Source organism: Fulmarus glacialis, unplaced genomic scaffold (genome assembly GCF_000690835.1).
Source record: "Fulmarus glacialis isolate BGI_N327 unplaced genomic scaffold, ASM69083v1 scaffold37106, whole genome shotgun sequence".
Lineage (NCBI taxonomy): Eukaryota > Metazoa > Chordata > Aves > Procellariiformes > Procellariidae > Fulmarus > Fulmarus glacialis.
Window position 1 is genome coordinate 2,132 of NW_009216885.1, and position 17,683 is coordinate 19,814.

Below are 17,683 nucleotides of genomic sequence, written 5' to 3' on the forward strand. Positions count from 1 at the left end.
CTGAATTTGGTGCTTGTTTTAAGAGAGGGTGTTCCACAGGGCACAGAAGTATCACAGATGGGTGGACTGTGGTCATTCACATCTCTGCTGTCTGGGCTTTGCAGACAGACTGGGTTTTCTCTCCGCCTGAGTACTGGAAAGTCCAGAGACACCAGAGGAGGATCACGACTGAGGTTGTAGAGCAGGCTGGCTGTGGTGGTTAACGTTACTGCCAGATGAGGCGAAAAAAAAAAGTAGACTGGTTTGGGTTGGAAGGGACCTTTAAAGGCCATCTAGTCCAACCCCCTCTGCAATGAGCAGGGACATCTTCAACTCGATCAGGTTGCTCAGAGCCCTGTCCAACCTGACCTTGAATGTTTCCAGGGATGGGGCATCTACCACCTCTCTGGGCAACCTGTTCCAGTGTTTCACCACCCTCATCGTAAAAACATTTTTTCCTTATGTCTCGTCTGACTCTATCCTCTTTTAGTTTAAAACCATTACCCCTTGTCCTATCGCTACAGGCCCCTCTAAAAAGTCTGTCCCCAAGACATGCACACATTCCCCCCATGCACACATCAAGAGCACAGGTAGCTTCCCCTCAGGGGTGCTGTACGGTCATGCTGCAGCTGTGCCTGGTACATTGTAGTGGGTAAGTAACGTGGACCGGTGTTAAATTTAGTCCTGAGGCTAAATCATGCAGGAACAGCCTATGCAGAGTGATTGAAGACCCAATTTGCAGGTACTTGACCATCTCCTGGCTCTGCTAATGGGCAGAATTCTCAATGGTCTTGTCTTGCTGGAAAAAAATAGTTTATTTTTATTGTTTGCAGGTGGTTTCTATACATGGTCTTTGTTTTTTTGCTGGGAGCCATTTGTACCCGTCAGTCACTCCGCTATGACTTCATGATAGCAGAGAAGGTAACTTGTTTGAATAATCCAGCGTGGTTTTATGTAATGGTGCTTTGGGGTTGCCGTCTGCCTTACCGAATGCTTGAATTTTCCAAAAGCCTAAGGAATTTGGGTACCCATCCCTCACTGAAATTCAGGGGGATTTCCCCATTGCAAATCCCAGTGAACAATTGATTTTAATAGCTTTGCATTCACCAGCATATCCAGTAATGCTGAATCTTGGCATAATCACCCAGCAATAGCTTTAAGAGCTAAAATATGCTAATGTGGGCTAATGATAAATGCTGTATTTTATTCAATGTATCCTTTCTCATTGGTGAAAGCTTAGACCAAATTGAAATCTCTAAAGAACCCCACTGCTTATCTTTACTAAGTCAAGCGAAGCTTACATTTCCATATCTAGCAGGCTGTAATTGCAGGGTGAGCAATAGGATTATTAAACTCGAGACATTCCACATGGGTGTATATGCATGAGGGAGGTTTGTAGTGCTACAGGCAATGAACCTTATCATTGCAGGCCTGTAGAAAGAGAGCAAAAGGTTTTGGTGTGTGCCATTGTCTTACTTTAAATGGGATATGGAAGGGCTCGTTTTCTATTATTCAGCATTATCCAGAATCATGGGTTCTCTCAATTTGACGCTATTTCTTGCGATTAATTTAAAATTGAGATGTTTGCCATTTATTTGATATGTAACATGGTTTTAATCTAAAATATGAATTTGAAACTCTGGCTTTGTTTTCCTTCTGAGTAATTGTAGCTCTAGACTTCCTCCAGCCCCCAAAATAAACTCCAAATTATTAGTGGGGCTCCTGCCACTTCCTGCTAAGGTAAAAAATCATCTCTGTTTCAGGGAAAAAAAGAATGAGCCTACCTTCTTTAAGGCAACGTCTTTGTATGTCAGTGACTTAGTGGGCGAAAAGTACAGTAACTAAAAGAATCAGCTTTAAATGAATCAGCTGAAGAGAAAGAGATTGTTAAAGCTGTGTTTTAATTTTAAAACCCTGGGGGGTGGGGGGAAGTGAAAAATCTCCCAGTAAAGAATGTGAAGATATTTAATAATGTTAAATATAAAAAGCAAGCAACCAATCAAACCCACAAAAAAGTAAATTCAGTTTTCTTTTCCCTAGTATGGAACAAAACAATGGTGCAATCCCAATATTCATGTTGCTTCTTTGAGTTATTACCAGCTGCTTTAGATTTTAATGACTTTGTTTGGAGAGAGGGAGGGAGGAGAGATCATTACACATCCAAACTCTCTCTTTCTGTCACTCACAGGTGAGCGAGTGCTTGGCTGCTTTTTTCTCTCACAATACTTGTTTGGCTTTTTAAACATAAAAATGAGATTCAGTAATTTCACTTCTAATGAGCTCGAAGTGCCAATTTCTTACAAAGTATTCACACTCTCCGTGCTCAAAACCTCCAGCAAACCCTTTCATCAGCCTCGGTGAAAAGGACTCTTCCCCTCTAACCCTGATTTGAATGTCAAGTAGTACATTTAAATGCAAGCATTTTTGGCAGCTAAAATAATATATGGTGTCTAGCACAACTGGTTGTTTCTTCCAAGTATTTCTCTGAGCAGGGCAGGATTAGAGGAGAGGGAAGGGAAGATTCCCCATCGAGTGTCTGTCCGTTGGTCTAGTGAAAGCTGATATCTGCTCATCTTTGCCTCAAGTTCCTTCTGTCCCACAAGATAAAATTCATAAGGCCAAGTGGATTTTCATGGGGAAAAGAAATGTTGTGGTAGGAAGTTTGTATGGTTCTGGACCATGACATGAATTTTACATGCCTTTCCCGAACAGCAAGCATTTTTCGGCTTTTTACCCAATCTCCTTTTTGCTGCGTGAGGATTTCGTAGATGAGGAAAAGGCAGATGTAGCTTGAATCATCTTTAGCCTTGTAACTTTTTGTAATTCCTTATAATACAGCATGTGCCACCTGACCTCAACAGGGGCAGAAGCTGAGATGTTCATTTAGACCTTATTTTCCACGAGAGGAGGGGTGGGAGCAAAGGCCATGTGGGATGCAGGGGACCAGCGTTGGGTGACATCCTCTGCCATGGATGTCTCTCTGCACCTTCAGCAGCTCGCTTCAGTGGAGTATGGGCAGGACAGATCCGGACCAAAATTTGGGGGTTTTCTCCCTGCCTGGCCTTTGTGCTGGTGTTCCCCCCCATGTCTTGCCTTTCTCTGTGGCTGCCTGCTGGCTGTCAGACCCTGCGGTCTTGCAGGACTCGGGGATGGCGCAGGTGACCCTAGACCTTAGTCTCCTTGGCTGTCTCTGCCCACGTCCTTACACCATGGTACCAGGAGCACTCCCATTTCAAACCTTTCTTGCACAGTGTTCATATTGTGGGGTTTTGTGTATTTGGGTGGGTTCTTTTTAGATATGCTACCTGTGCTTGCAGCTCTTGACAGCGGGGACCTGCGCAGGGGGACCCCGGTCCTCGCTTCTGTGCGATAGACCATGAGCTGCCCTCCTTCCCTCCACGCCTGCAGGAGATGCTCCCAGTTTGAAAGGGTCCTCACTAGAAACCAGTAATAAACCCAGCCTTGTTAGCACTGTGGCTTTAAAGATTTTTTTTAAGTTTCATGTTGGCCAAAGGAAATTCTTTTCTCATTGAAGACAGGAAAATAAGGTCATTGTATTATATCCTTCGGAGCGTGTTTTTTGAGATGCCATTTGTTTAAGTGGCAATTTTGATGTGGTTTGACTGTGGATTTTCTTTCAAAATTGGTTTTTCCCTCTGGGCCACAGGGGTTTGTCTTCCTGTTTTGGATGGTTGGAAGCCTGGGCAGCTTTTCCTGTATGATGTGCTCTGTATATAAGTGATCTCTCCTGAAATAAACTCACTTCCAGTTACTGAAGGGGAAACTAATAGCTGCTGCTTTGCTGCAATTGCTCCAAGTGACAAAGAATTTCTTGGATAGGAGCTTGTCAAATGGCTCTGTCGGTACAGGATGTTCAGTATTAAATTACTTTTATGGGATAATTTTCCTGTATTAATTGCTTGCACTTTATACCACAGACCAGTTAAATTGCTGCTTTCCCGGGGCTCGCTCTGTTCTTTTAGCAATCTTACAAAATATATGTGATCTCTTAAAACACATGTATTTAAGACTGCTCGGGGGTCTTTAAAGAACAATATAATCAACTTTGCATTCTCTCCGCTTCCTCCAGGTATCCTTGGTGGGTTTCTTGTTTTTGCTAGGGCTGTACATCTCGTCCCTGGCCTCCTGCATGGGAGGGCTGTACGGAGCTCCCAGGATCATGCAGTGCATCGCCCAGGAGAACGTGATCCCCATGCTCGCCTTCCTTGGACGTGGGGTTAGTCATCCTTTCTTTGAGATTGCTGTCAAACCTTCACCTGAAGGAATACCGGTGATTTAAGAAGCCAGGATTTCTATGTGTCTGTAGGGTGAGATGGGGGTTGTATGAGATGCAAGGAGGGGAAGGCTCAGGATCTGGTGCCCTATGCATAGGCAGAAACGCCAGGAAATGGGTGGTTTTATTAAAAAACCAAGAGCCCAGCTGCCCGCGGTCCTTCCCCTGCCTGTCCCCTGTGCTGCACTGCCTCTGCTCCGAGTCCTCCCACGGGGCTCAGCACCGCGCAGGAGCAGCCCTGCTTCGCCCCAGCATCTCGCTTGCCCACCTCCGCGCCCCGGCCCCGGGGCTGTCTGTCCTACCCCCCCCTTCCTGGGCTGCCATCGGTCCCCTCCCTCCCTCAGACCCATGTCTTCGAGATGTCCCCAGTAAAACAGCCACTTAGGATATAACTTTGCCTGTGGGTTTTTGTTGCAAACGCCTTATCTACGCTGATGCTGATCCTAACCGTGACCGAGGGAGGCACCTAGCTCTTCTCTGCCCTCCTGTCCAGGGCAGAGGTCTGAAGCTTTTGTCCGAGCAGTTGGTAAAATGGATGGTAACTGCCTCTTTATCTTTTTTTTTTTTTTTTCTTTTCTTCTTCTTTCCTGCATATTTTCTTTGAGCTGTTCCTATCCTCTTTGGTAACCTCGTAGCTGAGTACATGACAAGTCATGGTGCTGTGGATTCAGTCTGTGGGCACTGGAGGAGAGGACGCTTCTTTGTAAGATAAGGTGCCTTTTGGACACTATAAAATAAAAACAAAGAATAGATCTGAAAGGTTAAGTTAGGGGGCTGCTAAGCCCCTAGATATGCTTTGAAACAAAGCCTTGCTTTGAATATGACAAGAAGCTTTTTCCTTGTCCTCACAAATAATCCTCATTCACATGAGTTGTTCTACTGAGGTCAGTCAAAGTACCAGCCACTAAGGGCTCTAGTCTTGGGCTATACATTCAGAGCAAACTATTTTTCATGGTTTTCCCTTCTTCTCAACAGGGAAAAAATAATTCCATCACTCTTAATAATCTGTAGTACCTAACTGTCTGTACTGAGCGGCTGGAAAAACCATTTTCCTCCTTCAGAGCAGCTTGTAAATACAGAAAAATATTTTACAATATGGGTATTTATGAATGTTTTAAAATATTTAGATGTTTTGTAGGTATAATCATTTTCTAGCCTTTGTTTTATGTTTCTCAAAGTGATTTTCTAAAATTAAAGTCATAATAATAGCAATAATAATAATAAATAGTGATAATTATAGGGGAAGCAGGAACAATAGCGACAGCAAACACTTCCAGCTCCTGAAGGCAGTTGTCAGGTGATCCCAGAACAGGCTGTTCTCCACTTGGCAATCCTTGTAAAATTCTCAATGATTTAGCAAAGTTGACTGCGAAGTTGATTCCCTCTCTTCTCTGATAGTTTTCTGTCTTTCTGTCAAATTTTCTGCTGTGAACTCTTTCCGGGCAGAGTGCCATGATGGGAAGGGCTCAAAAAGAGGTGAGAAATCAAAGGCAGATCACTTTTCCCCCTTCCTTCTCTCTGCCACCTTGAAAATTGTCTAGATTTAGTTTGTGGAGAGTTAATAAATTTAGTTTATCCTGACCAATCTGTTCCACATCAGTTCTTCTTTTCCGTGGTTGAAGAAAGTGTTGTAGTCACCATAACCTCAGCTGATGGGAAGGACACGAGTGTTTTCTGTAGAGTTAAACCCAAGCCAGAGGCATCCTGAGATCGTCCCATCTGTTCCCCATCTCAGTACATCTTTCTGATACCGAAGATGCTTTCTGAGAACTGTGTTCCTTCGTCCCCGAGACGTATTTGTATTTCGTTGTGAAAAGGCATAAGGTCCAGAACTGCTCCCCTTTTCTATTAATAAATAAGAGTGGAGGAAATAGAAATAGTTCTCTTTGAGCTGTGTGTTTATTAAAGAAGCACATGCAGTAAGTGAAAACCTAAGATATTTTGTAAGATATTTTGTAAGATACCTTGTAAGATATTTTCCAGCGAGGTCTTTACTCAGCCTGCCCAGGCTTCTCGAAACAGCAAGACAGTGCCTGGTCCAAGGAAGGGCACGTTAGACCTGGGATTAAAGTTCACAAGCTGATGGCTCAAGTCTTTCCACCCCCGATGCCTTTTGCTTTGTCTCTCTTTTTCTCCTCCTCTGCACTTCACCGCACCCCAAGGGAGACGAGCCGGCGGTGTTTCTCCTGGCTGCCTGCCTTCCCGCCGCACGCCCGGCGTGGCTGGGGGCCGACTCCCGCCCTCCAGCATCCTCGGCCGCCTAACCTCTCTGCTGCTTTCCTCCCCCCGCTGGGCAGGTGCGGCTTGGGTGGGTGTGAGGAGGGAAACCCCGAGTGCAGAGGCTCAGCAGACCGTGGATTCGGCTCAGCCTCATGTCAGGGCAGGGCCAGAAGCTGCTGATGTGAAGGTGGCACTGCTCGGTGCAGGCAGAGCTTCCGTGACTGCCTCTGGCAGTCGAAGCCTTTCTAACGGCAGCGTGCGGGAGCCTTTTGGGTAGGCAGCGATGCGGAGTCCTGTGGAGAAATTAGAGATGAACAGTTAACTCCAATTAACAGGTTTTATTGCCAGACTTCCCATAAGCCCCACAAATCTCTCTGAAAGTTTATTGCTGCTTTAATGACATTGTTTTACCATGGAGATAGGAGTGAGAGTGGATGAATTTTCCAAAGACAAAGCTCGGGTAAGGCTCAGAGGTGAGGTGGGAGCTCAGCAGCTTTTGGCTTCCAGCCTGTTCTTTAATTTATTAAGCCGGTGAGCCTCTGCTTGCACATGCACGCATGTATTTCATGAGTAAGGGGTTACTGCAGACCACCCGGGTAACCGCCCATGGCAGCTGAGCAAGTGGGGAATCCTCACGGCGAGGCTCACGGTTATTAATTTAAATGTAAGTTTGTTTTGTTTATGAACTAGAAAGGACCCAACAAGACTCCAGTGGCTGCGATTTGCTTAACAAGTCTCATCACCATGGCTTTCGTCTTGATTGGGCAAGTGAACATTCTTGCTCCCATAGTCACCATCAACTTCATGTTGACGTATATTGCTGTAGACTATTCCTATTTCTCGATCTCCTTAAGCTACAACGTTCAGCAGAAACCTGACAAGACCCAGATGGAAAACACTAGACCTGCTCACTCTTCCCAGCCTTTAATTTTCAACAAGCCCTCCAGCCATGCAGCAGATGGAGTAATTCAAAGCAGATCAAATGGCACCTTGCTGGAATTCACAAAAGACATGGACCAGCTTTTTAAACCATTTCGTAGCGAGCCAGGTACTTGCAAAAAAGGAGGAGCCGAGAATTTAACCCAAAAGGTCAAACAAAAGAACGCAAAGAAGCCAGCCAAGCAGACGTTACAAGACAGCTTTCTCCTGGATCTCCACCACGATGCTCCCCCGGCTCAGTACGGCTGGGATGAGACTGCGGAGCCCCGCAGCGAGAGCCAGCAGGACCTGGCTGAGCAGGGCTGTCGGCAAGATGCGGGTCCATGCCCATCGCCTGCTGCAGTTGCCCAGTGGACACCCGGGCTGCTGGAGCGGGGGGAGCAGCTCTGCAGCGAGGTGCCGGCGCTCCCCGGCCAGAGGGGAGAAGGTAAGAGCTGTAGGAGATGGACACCTCCATGCTCACGGGGGAATGGTTTATAACCTTAGTTCTCCTGGTGCTTTCCTGAAGGCAGGCGTGAAACTAGCTTTATATGGGGCTGTCATTCGGTGATTCATAACGATAATATCATTTATTCCAGGTGAGGGTAGAGTTTGTCGCAATGCATCACAGGAGACGTTCCAATGCAATTTCCTATGGAAGATTAATGACAGGAAAGCAGGCAGGACTATATTTAGTGTAGGGTTGTTTACTATATACTCATTATTCCACACATGCGTGCTTAGCACTGTACATCAAAAAGGGTTTGAGTGTATCTTGGGGTTTACTTCATCCTGGTGTGGGGAGGAGGGATGGAGACATGCGAGTCTAAAACTCAGGCTATCAAAATGCAGTGGTCCCCATGCCACAGGTGGAGCCTGTAATTCAGCGTCCACGGCTAAGAGTCTGAATTTGTTTTGTTGGCGATGTGGGTGTTTGATACTGTGTGTTTGCTTGGAGTTTGTCGTCTCAGTGCTGTAGTGTTTTATCAGCATTGGTCAATTAAGCTTCATAAACCCCTCTGAGGGAGAAAAGTATTATTTCTCTTTTTTCACAAATAGGGAAACTGAGGCAGAGATAGGCAGATGTGGCCCTCAGATGGACTCAGTAACAGAGTTGGCAACTTTTTTTTTTCCTTGCCTTTCTTTTCTGTTTTCATTTTAGAGGTTTTGGTTTAACTCTGCCATACCCAGCTATCACCTAGAATTTCTGCTTTGGTTTTCTGGAATCTGGTAATGTAAAGTAGGAGAAAAAAACCACATTATAGCTCCTTTCTAATGTCTCTTCCTTTTTTTTTATTTCTTTTTTTTTCTGTAGAATCATCTATAAAACAACAAAATCCAGAGCTGGGAATTCAGCAACTACCAGAATCCTTCTACTCCAAATTCTTCAGTCACTGGGTTTCCTTTGCTGGTGTAAGTAATTTTCTTTTATTTTCAGCACTGGTTTGTGATTGTAGGAAACGGAAGGGAATTCATCACTTACTGCAATGTAAATACACCCCAGTACTTCAAAATGGCTTTTGATTCTAGTATTCCAAGTCACCTGAATTAAGTACTCAAGGTACCATGCATCCAGCAGTTCAAATTCGGAGAAAGCCAGATGGCATATTAATTAAAACAACAACAGCAAAAAAAGCCTCAACCCAAACCCAAACCAAAAAGATACAAATTCAAAGTCTGGCATCTTAGGACTTTAGAGATGCATGGCTGGCTGGGAAAAAATCAGTGTCCCGCTTTTCACTGTGTGCCAGCCTGCTTTTTCTTGCCTGGGATGGAGTGAGACATCAGCTTCAAAGCTGTGTTCCTTTTATTTATGAGCCAGTTTCTGCGAGCTCAGGGTGGGGTTTCATTAGTGCTGACCTCCTGATAACAGCAACCCGGCTGTGAAATTCCACCTTTTGAGGGAGGAAAGTGGGGCATTCCTCCAGCACACTACTTTAAAGAATGAGTAACTTTTCAATAGCTTCTGTCTCAAGCTGCTGAGGAGTTTAGGACATTTAAATTCATCTTGGGAAGATGGATTAATGGGCAGATGACAGGGAAAGGGTCAGATATGCATAACGAATGACCCATATGGCTTTGCTGCACGGATGGGGATCTCATAGCTGTGTGTAAAATGTAACAAACCCCCTCGAACAACACACCGTTGTTTAATCCTCAGAGGGAGTTCGACACCTACTTTTCGAATTCAGTGCTGCTGCTGCCAGCAGCCAGCTCCTGGCGAGGAGTCCCGCCGGATTGCGGTGCCAGGGGTGGGATGGATGTGCAGGCTCCTCTCTAGCGATGACATCTTTAGGAGGTTGCACCCCGATGCTGTCTCTGGGCTTGGTAACTAACGTGGCTCCCAAGGGCGTGTCATCGCGGAGCGGTCAGCTCCCTGCCTTCGCGGGGGAATTTGCTTACGGAGATGACTGACGTGTTCATTAAAGCAGATTTGGTTTCCTGTCAATAGTCAGGCTTGGGAGGAGGTCGCAGCAGAGCTGAGAAAGGATCAACGATGCAAAATAAAATCACAGAAGCAAAAATGAGATGCGTTTATTCATCCCATCTCCTTTCCCCTCTGCCGTCTCTCTTCAAGCTTCACCGATCGTGTCAGTCTGGACTCATTTAGCTTTTTCTTTGCGTGCTGCCCCTTGCTGCTCCTACCCTGATCCATGAAGATGCTACCCCTGCCCCCGTTCGTATGCCCCTTGAGCCAAATCTACCTCCTAGGCTGGTGAGTCTCTGGATACTCCTCTTGGAGTAGCCCAAGCAGAGACCTGAGGTCCACACTGCTTCTAGGACTCAAGGTAGCTCAGTGAAAGCTACCTCTGTGCTGCTGAAGATGACACTGTAAACCTGTGCTGTCCTTCCTTTGAACAGTGAGACCAAATGAGGCTCCGTATAACACGGGAACCTCATTACTGAGAAACTTCAGCCATGCCATACCCAAATCTTTTCAGATAACACTGTGTGGAAATGCTCTACATGTGGCCAAAAGCCACGCACCATGGAGTGTTTTGCAGGCAGGAGATGACGTGGTTGCCTAGAGGTCCTGCTGCACCACTGTCCTCAGCCACCGATGCCCAGGAGCATCCATCCACACACGTGGTTGCGGCTGGCATCGATCCTCCCGTGGGCAGGACCCAGGCTGTGCAGCAGGTCTTGAGCAAGGAGAGCCTCTGTTGTGTCCTCATCCCAGGGCATCATGAGGAGGGAGACACCTAAAAGGGAACACTCGTCAGGATAATGCCGAATGGCTGCGTCCTGGGTCCTGACTGTGCACATCTCTTACACAATACTCCTGAGAAGTCCCTGAGAAAGCTGGAGATGCGGAGATGCCATTGAAGCACTGTTTTTCCATGATTCTAAAGCCAAGATTCAGCATTTCTGGCAAAAAAACCCACCCAAAAAACAGTTACTGATGTTCTCATAACAACTTGAAAGCTCCAGCACTGCCTCAGTTATTAAAAGAGTTTTCGTTAGAGTTGCAAAGCATGCTCATCTTGCAAGGTTGAAGAACAAGTTGTTGATCTGGTGTGCGGCTGTGTCTGAAGGTGAGTAGTCCTTCCCGGGCGCTGCAAGGAGGTTAATGGAGCTGCTGGGCTTTGCAGAAAAAGGACTGTCAGCTTGTCAGCAACGTGTTATCTTACGGACTCTGGAGTAACCCCAAACCTTGTCTTCCCAACAGGCGATCGTGTCCTTCATCATAATGTTTGTCATTCAGTGGATCTACACCCTTGTCAGCCTGGGTGCGGCGGTTATTCTCTATTTCTACATCGGCCAAGTGAGCCCGGGACTCCCCCTTGGTGAGTATTTTTTTTTTCCTGTATTATTAAATCTGCTTAAAAATTCATTAAGCTTTAATTTAATTTAATTAGGAATCAAGACTCTTGTGTTTAATATGCAGGTGACACAGTGAATGATGAGGTTTTGTTTTGTTGCTAGTTTTAATACGTTTTCTCTCTGGCTCTTTAATTTTATATTGGATTCTAACTGCAACTAGCATGAGTTTGATAGTTTGAACATTGTGCTTATTGCTTTAATATATTGTACTTTAAATGGCAAAACCAGATACTAATACTAAGACTTAACAGGGATGGCAGATTGTGAATGTATCACAGCAATGAGAAAAATCTGCCGTAAATATGTTTTAATAAACTTAAGTAATCAATCTAAACCCACCTGAGAAAACTAATGAAAATGGGAATTATGACAAATATCTCATTAAATCTCAGCATTCATAACTGCAGAACAAGAGAGCCTTTTGATTCCAGAACTAAACAGGTTGAATGTGTTGGGAACGTAATCTGGGAAAATACTCTTAGGCAGAGGGCATTAGAAAGGTCTGCGCATGTGATCGGCTTAAACAAGTTCAAAATTAAACAGCGAAGCACATTCAGAAAGCAGCTCATGAGAGCCCACAGCTCCTGGGCACGGCCGCAGGAGGGGTTTGCGTTGGTCTGTGTCTCTGAAAGGAGAGGGTGATACGCATGCAGTGTGCGCGTACTCACGTACTTATGCATGAATACATAGGTGGGTGCATGCACGCATAAGTACCTGCACTTGTGTACGTGCAATTTTTTGTCCAAGATGAGAAACCAAACTGAGAAAAGTCAAAAGAACCTGAGTTCATGTCTTCTAAGCAATGCAGAAATAGCTACCAGGGTTTGTTTAGATGAAAGATTATTAGACACTAGGTAAGTAGGTACTTGATCTCAGAAACCCAAACGATGAGACACCAAAAAATAGTTGGTGTAACGATCTCAGTAACATTCAAAACATCGCTCGCCAATGCTTCTCTTTCTACTCTAATGATTTCTTTTCTATTTATCTGTATGGGAGAGTAGAAAAGAGCTGAGATTGTGGATAGTACTTGCTAATTTGTATCTTTTGAAGTCTGTCTAAGTTTTAACAAAGTCTTTTGTATATTAAACCAAACACAGATAAGATTTTCAGGCTTTGGAGTTTTCTTTGCCTTTGTGTATTCACTATATTATATCTCTGTTATCTGCTTTTGAAATATTTACCAAAAATGACTTTAAAAATAATTTCTCAGTGTGTAGAGGATTTTGGAAAGTGGTTTGAGGAATGGCAGCGTAATTAGACTTTTTTTTTCTTGGTTTCCTTTGCACATGCATTCCTATGCATACAGTAAAACAACTCATGGCAAAGAAGTTGTTAGAAATGAACACTCAAAGTTCAGCCTGATTTTTATTTGGCTGTGAGCGAACGTTATTTTGCAGTCACATGGCATCCAATGATCCATGAGTTTGTTCTCCAAAAGACTGAATGACCCTTCTGTCTAGAAAGGTTGGGAGACACTAGCTGGAGAGATGCTCTGGATTAAGGATTAGACTAAGACCTTGGGAGCAGAAATGCTCTGGGATTTCGACACGTCCCTTCTCCTCTCTCTTTCTCCCCAACAGCCTAAGCCAAATCCAGCAGGCGCTGCTGGGTTTCTGTTCTCCTCCCTGTCCCTCACCACAAACTTCTCCTGCTGCCAGCTCCGGCACTTCCCTGCAGTGCGCCAGTGCAGGAAACTAGCTCTACAGAGAAATCAGGAAAAAAATGGCATTGGTGTAATAAGCTAAGCCAGCTCTCCATGGGGTCAGACGGGAGGGAATGAATGGTGAGACCACAGCCACCCTGGTTGAGGTCGGTTGAATGGCTCCTCCCGTCTCCCCATCCTTGCAGCGGGAATGAGCTTTGCAGTCCGGGGAGGAAAAGGCACTGCAGCGGGTCTGTGCTTTGCTCACGGCTTTACCGGGGTTTTCACAAGCTGTCAGTGTGGGAAAGGATAACTATTCTCCGTGGGAAATTTGGGTTAAGTTTCTTGACAATCGTTTAAAAGCCATGGTGTGTGGAGAGACTGCAGAAGAGTTCTCTCCATTGCAAAAATCTTTGTGTACTGAAGGCTAATAACAAGCGTGTTGGTTTGAGATTTATGCAAAAATTCAATGGTGTAATGCTATTATGAGAGAATTAGCAGCGTACTGACTTCTCGTGCCTTTTCTCTGTAGGAGCAGCAGCGAATTTCAGTTTCTTCGGCTGGATTAAGTCGGTTTTGATCACCTCGTGCAGGTTGGTACAAGTCATTTGGCAGCGACCGAGGCGGTGCTCGTTGTTCCCGTGACCCACTAATGTGCACAGAGAGGGGTGGCAGAGTTGACTTGCTTATTACCTTAAGAAGTCCCTTCTTGCATACTCAAAGTTATTCTTAATGATAAAAATAACTGTTTGCTTCTGTTAGCCTGGCGTATGGCTGACCACGTAAGTGGGAGAGCTGGAGTCTCCTCTGCTTTATGCGTGGACACGTCAGCTGCTAACCATATCTCGGTGCCTGAAGCTCTATCTTACCCCAAAGGTCTGAGCTTAACCTTGGTGGCTTAGGTTGAACTGGAAAATCTGGTAGGAAATGAGGAACAGGAGACTCCGTCTCTTCCACCCACCATCCATTGAAAGTGAATTACTGTGGTAGTGGTACACGTGGCAGCTGTGCTTGAATTTCAGAGAGGAAATTTGGGGGGAAGCTGCAATAGCTACAGGGCAAATACAATAAACAAGGTCTTCAGTGAAGGAACCATTCAGTACTGAGTTTGCATGGGACTGCAGTAGCATTGTCTTGGGGTTTTCCTTCTCAGAAGACCTTAAGGGTTTTGTTTGGTTGGTTATCAATTAGTTTTGTTAATCTGTTTTGATTTTATTAATTATTAATTCCATTACATTTGGGTTTCCCACAGAGGGTAGAGACCATCTCTGCTGCTGTACAATGCAGTGGGATTTTGAGGTTCTCAATCTGTTGGGTTGCTTCTTTGTTGCGGTAGGTGAACACTGTGGTAAGGACTGCACAACACGAGCTGCCATGCATTAGGTGGGCAAATTTGGTGGCTTCTTTAAAATAAATGGAAGTCCAGGCATTTAAGCACATTGGCACACACCTGTGTCTGTCTTGGCAGCTCCTGCCTCTGCCTGCAGTCCGTATAGCATGGCCACATGCCTTGGTAGCAGGGTGGCTTGGGAGAGAAGCTGGGGGTGACAGGACCTCTCTTAGGTTCCCACGGCAGGTCTGTGGCATGGCTGAGAACAGACAAGTCGGTTCTCCCACATCACATCCATCCCTCTCTCTACCAGACCAGTGGATGTCTCCGAGTATGGGAGTGGGTCCCTGAAGACCTCTTGCCACGAATAGCTTTGTTCACACAGCTACTGCTGCCTCTCACGGCAGTTGTGTAAAGCGGCGCGCTTGCCTAAGCGTTAGGGGATGAGAGCCCGACTACCCAGAATAGGAGGAGGAATGGGGTGCAGAGGGTGTGCACTATGTTTTCTGCATATCTCGTTTGGAGAAGGGGTTGTTCCCCACCCCTTTTCACAACATCTGCTGGACTGGGGACACGAGCCCAAGCCGAGGATGAGGAGGTGAGGATGGGAACAGGGTGCATGGGGCCATGCTGAAGCACTGCCAGAATTACTCATGGCACAGTGAGTCAGACCCCACTGCTCCGTATCCCAGACACTTGTCTGTCCAGTTCCACCTCAGTGTCCAGGCGGATTCGTGGCAGGTCATTTTAGCTCGGTGTGGCTATGATGATAGAGCGGGATTTTCCTCCCGGTTGTCCCTCGGTGCATCTCAGCCCTGTCTCCTGCTTGTTGTCAGAGGTTCCCCACGGGAGGCTGGTTGAGATGCGAGGCTTCATGGAGAGTTACCATGTGTGGAAAGGAGAAACTATCCCTCCCGGAGAGCCAGCCCCACTTTTCGTGGGTAGAGGTGCTTTTGTCACAGGCGGATTTTATCTTGCGGGTGACTAGACCGGCACAGTCCTTAGTGCCCCGACCAGTGCAATCCATGAGCAAAGACCCTGCCGAGGAGGGCTGAGTGGCAGCTGGCCAGTGCCCAAGGCAGAAACTGATCCTATTTCCCTTTCCTCAAAGAGTGCAATCTCTGGGTCAGCCAGCCAGCTTGGTCGCCTTATCCTAGTGCCAGGGCTTCTGCTGCTGCTGGCACAAAGACAATTTCGGCTCTGCTTGGGGGTCGAGCGGGTCATTTCGAAGCCACCTTTGCTACACTGCAAGAAATTGCATTGAAGTAATTTACAGGTTTTTCCTAAGCTCTGTTTTCTTGAAATCCAGGCAAGATCTTTGAATGAACTGGAGATAAAGAAGAAATCCCATTAGACTGCAAGAGAGTTGGAGGCAACCACGGATCCTTGACACCTCTAAGGCTCTTAGGTGCTCAACGAGGTCTGAGTCGGTGCTATAAGCTCTTACAGTTTTGATTTGCAGATGAGCAGTAAGGTTTTCTTAAAATCAGCCTCTGGGATAAAGAGATTGCAGGAAAATCTCCTCTTTCATTTAAAAGAGTTACAAAAATAATTGTACACTAAAGCTTAGGAAACTACAAGAAGGATATTTTTCATTAGAAATGGTTCATGCTCCTTTTTCTCCTGCACGGTGTGGAAAGTGTTTGCCATAGCCAACATCCAAAGAGGAAGCTTATTTGTTAAGAAAACATGTATTTTCCAGTGTTTGCTGGGGGAAGGGAGTATATTTTTGTGCGCCTTCTAAGAAAAATGTTTTCAGATTAGCTCTATGCCTCCCAACGTCGCCGAGAAGGATTTAGCCTCTTCTCGCAGCACGCTGCCTTGTTTGCGCAGCCGAGAGCATGGCTGCTAATGGATGGCAAACAAGGGGTGATGCAGGCGCCTCTGCTTCTCTGTTTGCAGGAGAAGGCCATCTCCCAAGGAGCAGTTCGTGGTGACACCGTCCTTTGCAACAGTTGGCATGGAGACCACGCAGCTCACCGAGGAGAACGCAGACTTCGCCTCGCGGGACCGCTATCACCAGTCCTCGCTTATCAGCAGAGAGGGGTTTGGGAATCAATTCCAGTAAAGGACACACAAAAAAAATCAAGCCATCACTTCAAAAAGCATTTGGCAATGCTAATGGCTACCACGGTGCCTTGTGAAATACTTGAATCTATACGAAAAGGATGTCAATAGTTATTTATATATTCGAGGCTTGTTTGTTTATGCAAACTACAACATTGCTGGGTTTCAAATCTTATCCAAAATGGGGGAAAAAATGCAAATGAAAGGGCCAGTCCAGGGAAGTGATGAGTTACTGAGGACAACATAACCCTTTTAAAGAATTCAGTTATAAGCGCTATTGAGCTCTAAAGACCATCGCAGCTATAAAAGCTTACAACACCCCATTTCAAATGTCCTCTGGGTGACTAGGGACGCTTTGTGCCTGGGAGTGGTGACATCGGCAGCAGGAGCCAGCACCACAGATGGATGTGACCTTCCAGGTCAATTCATTTCTCCTCTCGGCATGAATTTGCCTGCTTGTAATACAATATTTTTCTACCTCAGCATTTCAATTACCAAGGTCTTAGAAAGTACTTTAAGGCATTAGACAATAGGCCAGAATCAGTGGCAAGTGCAAGAAGATTATGAAATATATTCACAGCTGGAATCGCACATTTAAATGCAGTATTGCAGTATAATGACCTCTACTGTAAAACTGTGAAATGATGTCTTAGAAGCTGTTCACAGTGATTTCCCACATCCTTTGTGACGTGACACCTGGGACCTGACAACATAGCTGGGTCCAAACAGAGCATCTGCTGGCTGAAGGGACAGATGATTCAGAAGTGCCTTAACAAAATACGTTTAGCCTCATCCTTGCTTATTTTGCTTAAAGCCCATCCCATAATGAGGTCCCACAAGGAGCCGTTTCTCCCGCTGCCATGATTTGGGGTGTGGGGGGTTCAGCTGGGGATGCTGCAGGATTTCCCGCGCAGACCTTAGGGTTGGTGGGCAGTGGCTGTGGGGTGGGGTGAGGTCTTACATGGACACCCCTGTCACTGTCGCTTCTGCTCCCCAGGGAAAAACCCCTGGCTGAGCGCTGCCCTGCCTGCAGGCAGCGGTCCTGGCAGAGACCCGGGGAGGTGCGAGGGAGGGCTCTGGTTTGAGGCAAGTCCCAGCACCGCAAATCAGTTCTGATGCTAAAAGGAGGGGAAAATCACTGCCTTTCACTTCCTTTAATCTCTGAGCAATTCAGCCTTTAGATTATTTATTTCTCCTTCTGTGCAATAAAGTGTGAGACACCAGAAACTCCTCTTCGTGCTTGCTGTGGGTGCACTCGATGCCTTTGAGCACTGGGGTCGTTCAGCTTGCCGGCACTTGGCACCTCAGCTGAGGGGGGACCCTCCATCCCGTCTCGTGGTCTGGCCAGCTGCAGCTTTGGCTCTTCCAGTTTTCTTACAGAGGGAAGTAAAGGAGGCTTTCTGCT

General features: G+C 46.1%; 1 protein-coding gene across 1 annotated transcript in view; it reads left to right on the forward strand.

Moving 5' to 3' along the window:
- The window catches only part of SLC12A8 (solute carrier family 12, member 8), a gene marked incomplete at its 5' end in the record, with an annotated part of 17,020 nt that extends 741 nt beyond the window's left edge, over positions 1-16,279 (forward strand). Inside the window, 7 exons of the mRNA XM_009579461.1 lie at positions 813-900; positions 4,070-4,216; positions 7,184-7,859; positions 8,727-8,824; positions 11,082-11,199; positions 13,414-13,474; positions 16,114-16,279. Coding sequence (XP_009577756.1) covers positions 813-900; positions 4,070-4,216; positions 7,184-7,859; positions 8,727-8,824; positions 11,082-11,199; positions 13,414-13,474; positions 16,114-16,279 — 1,354 coding nt within the window. The remainder of the gene's footprint in view (positions 1-812; positions 901-4,069; positions 4,217-7,183; positions 7,860-8,726; positions 8,825-11,081; positions 11,200-13,413; positions 13,475-16,113) is intronic.
- Positions 16,280-17,683: the final 1,404 nt, after the last annotated feature.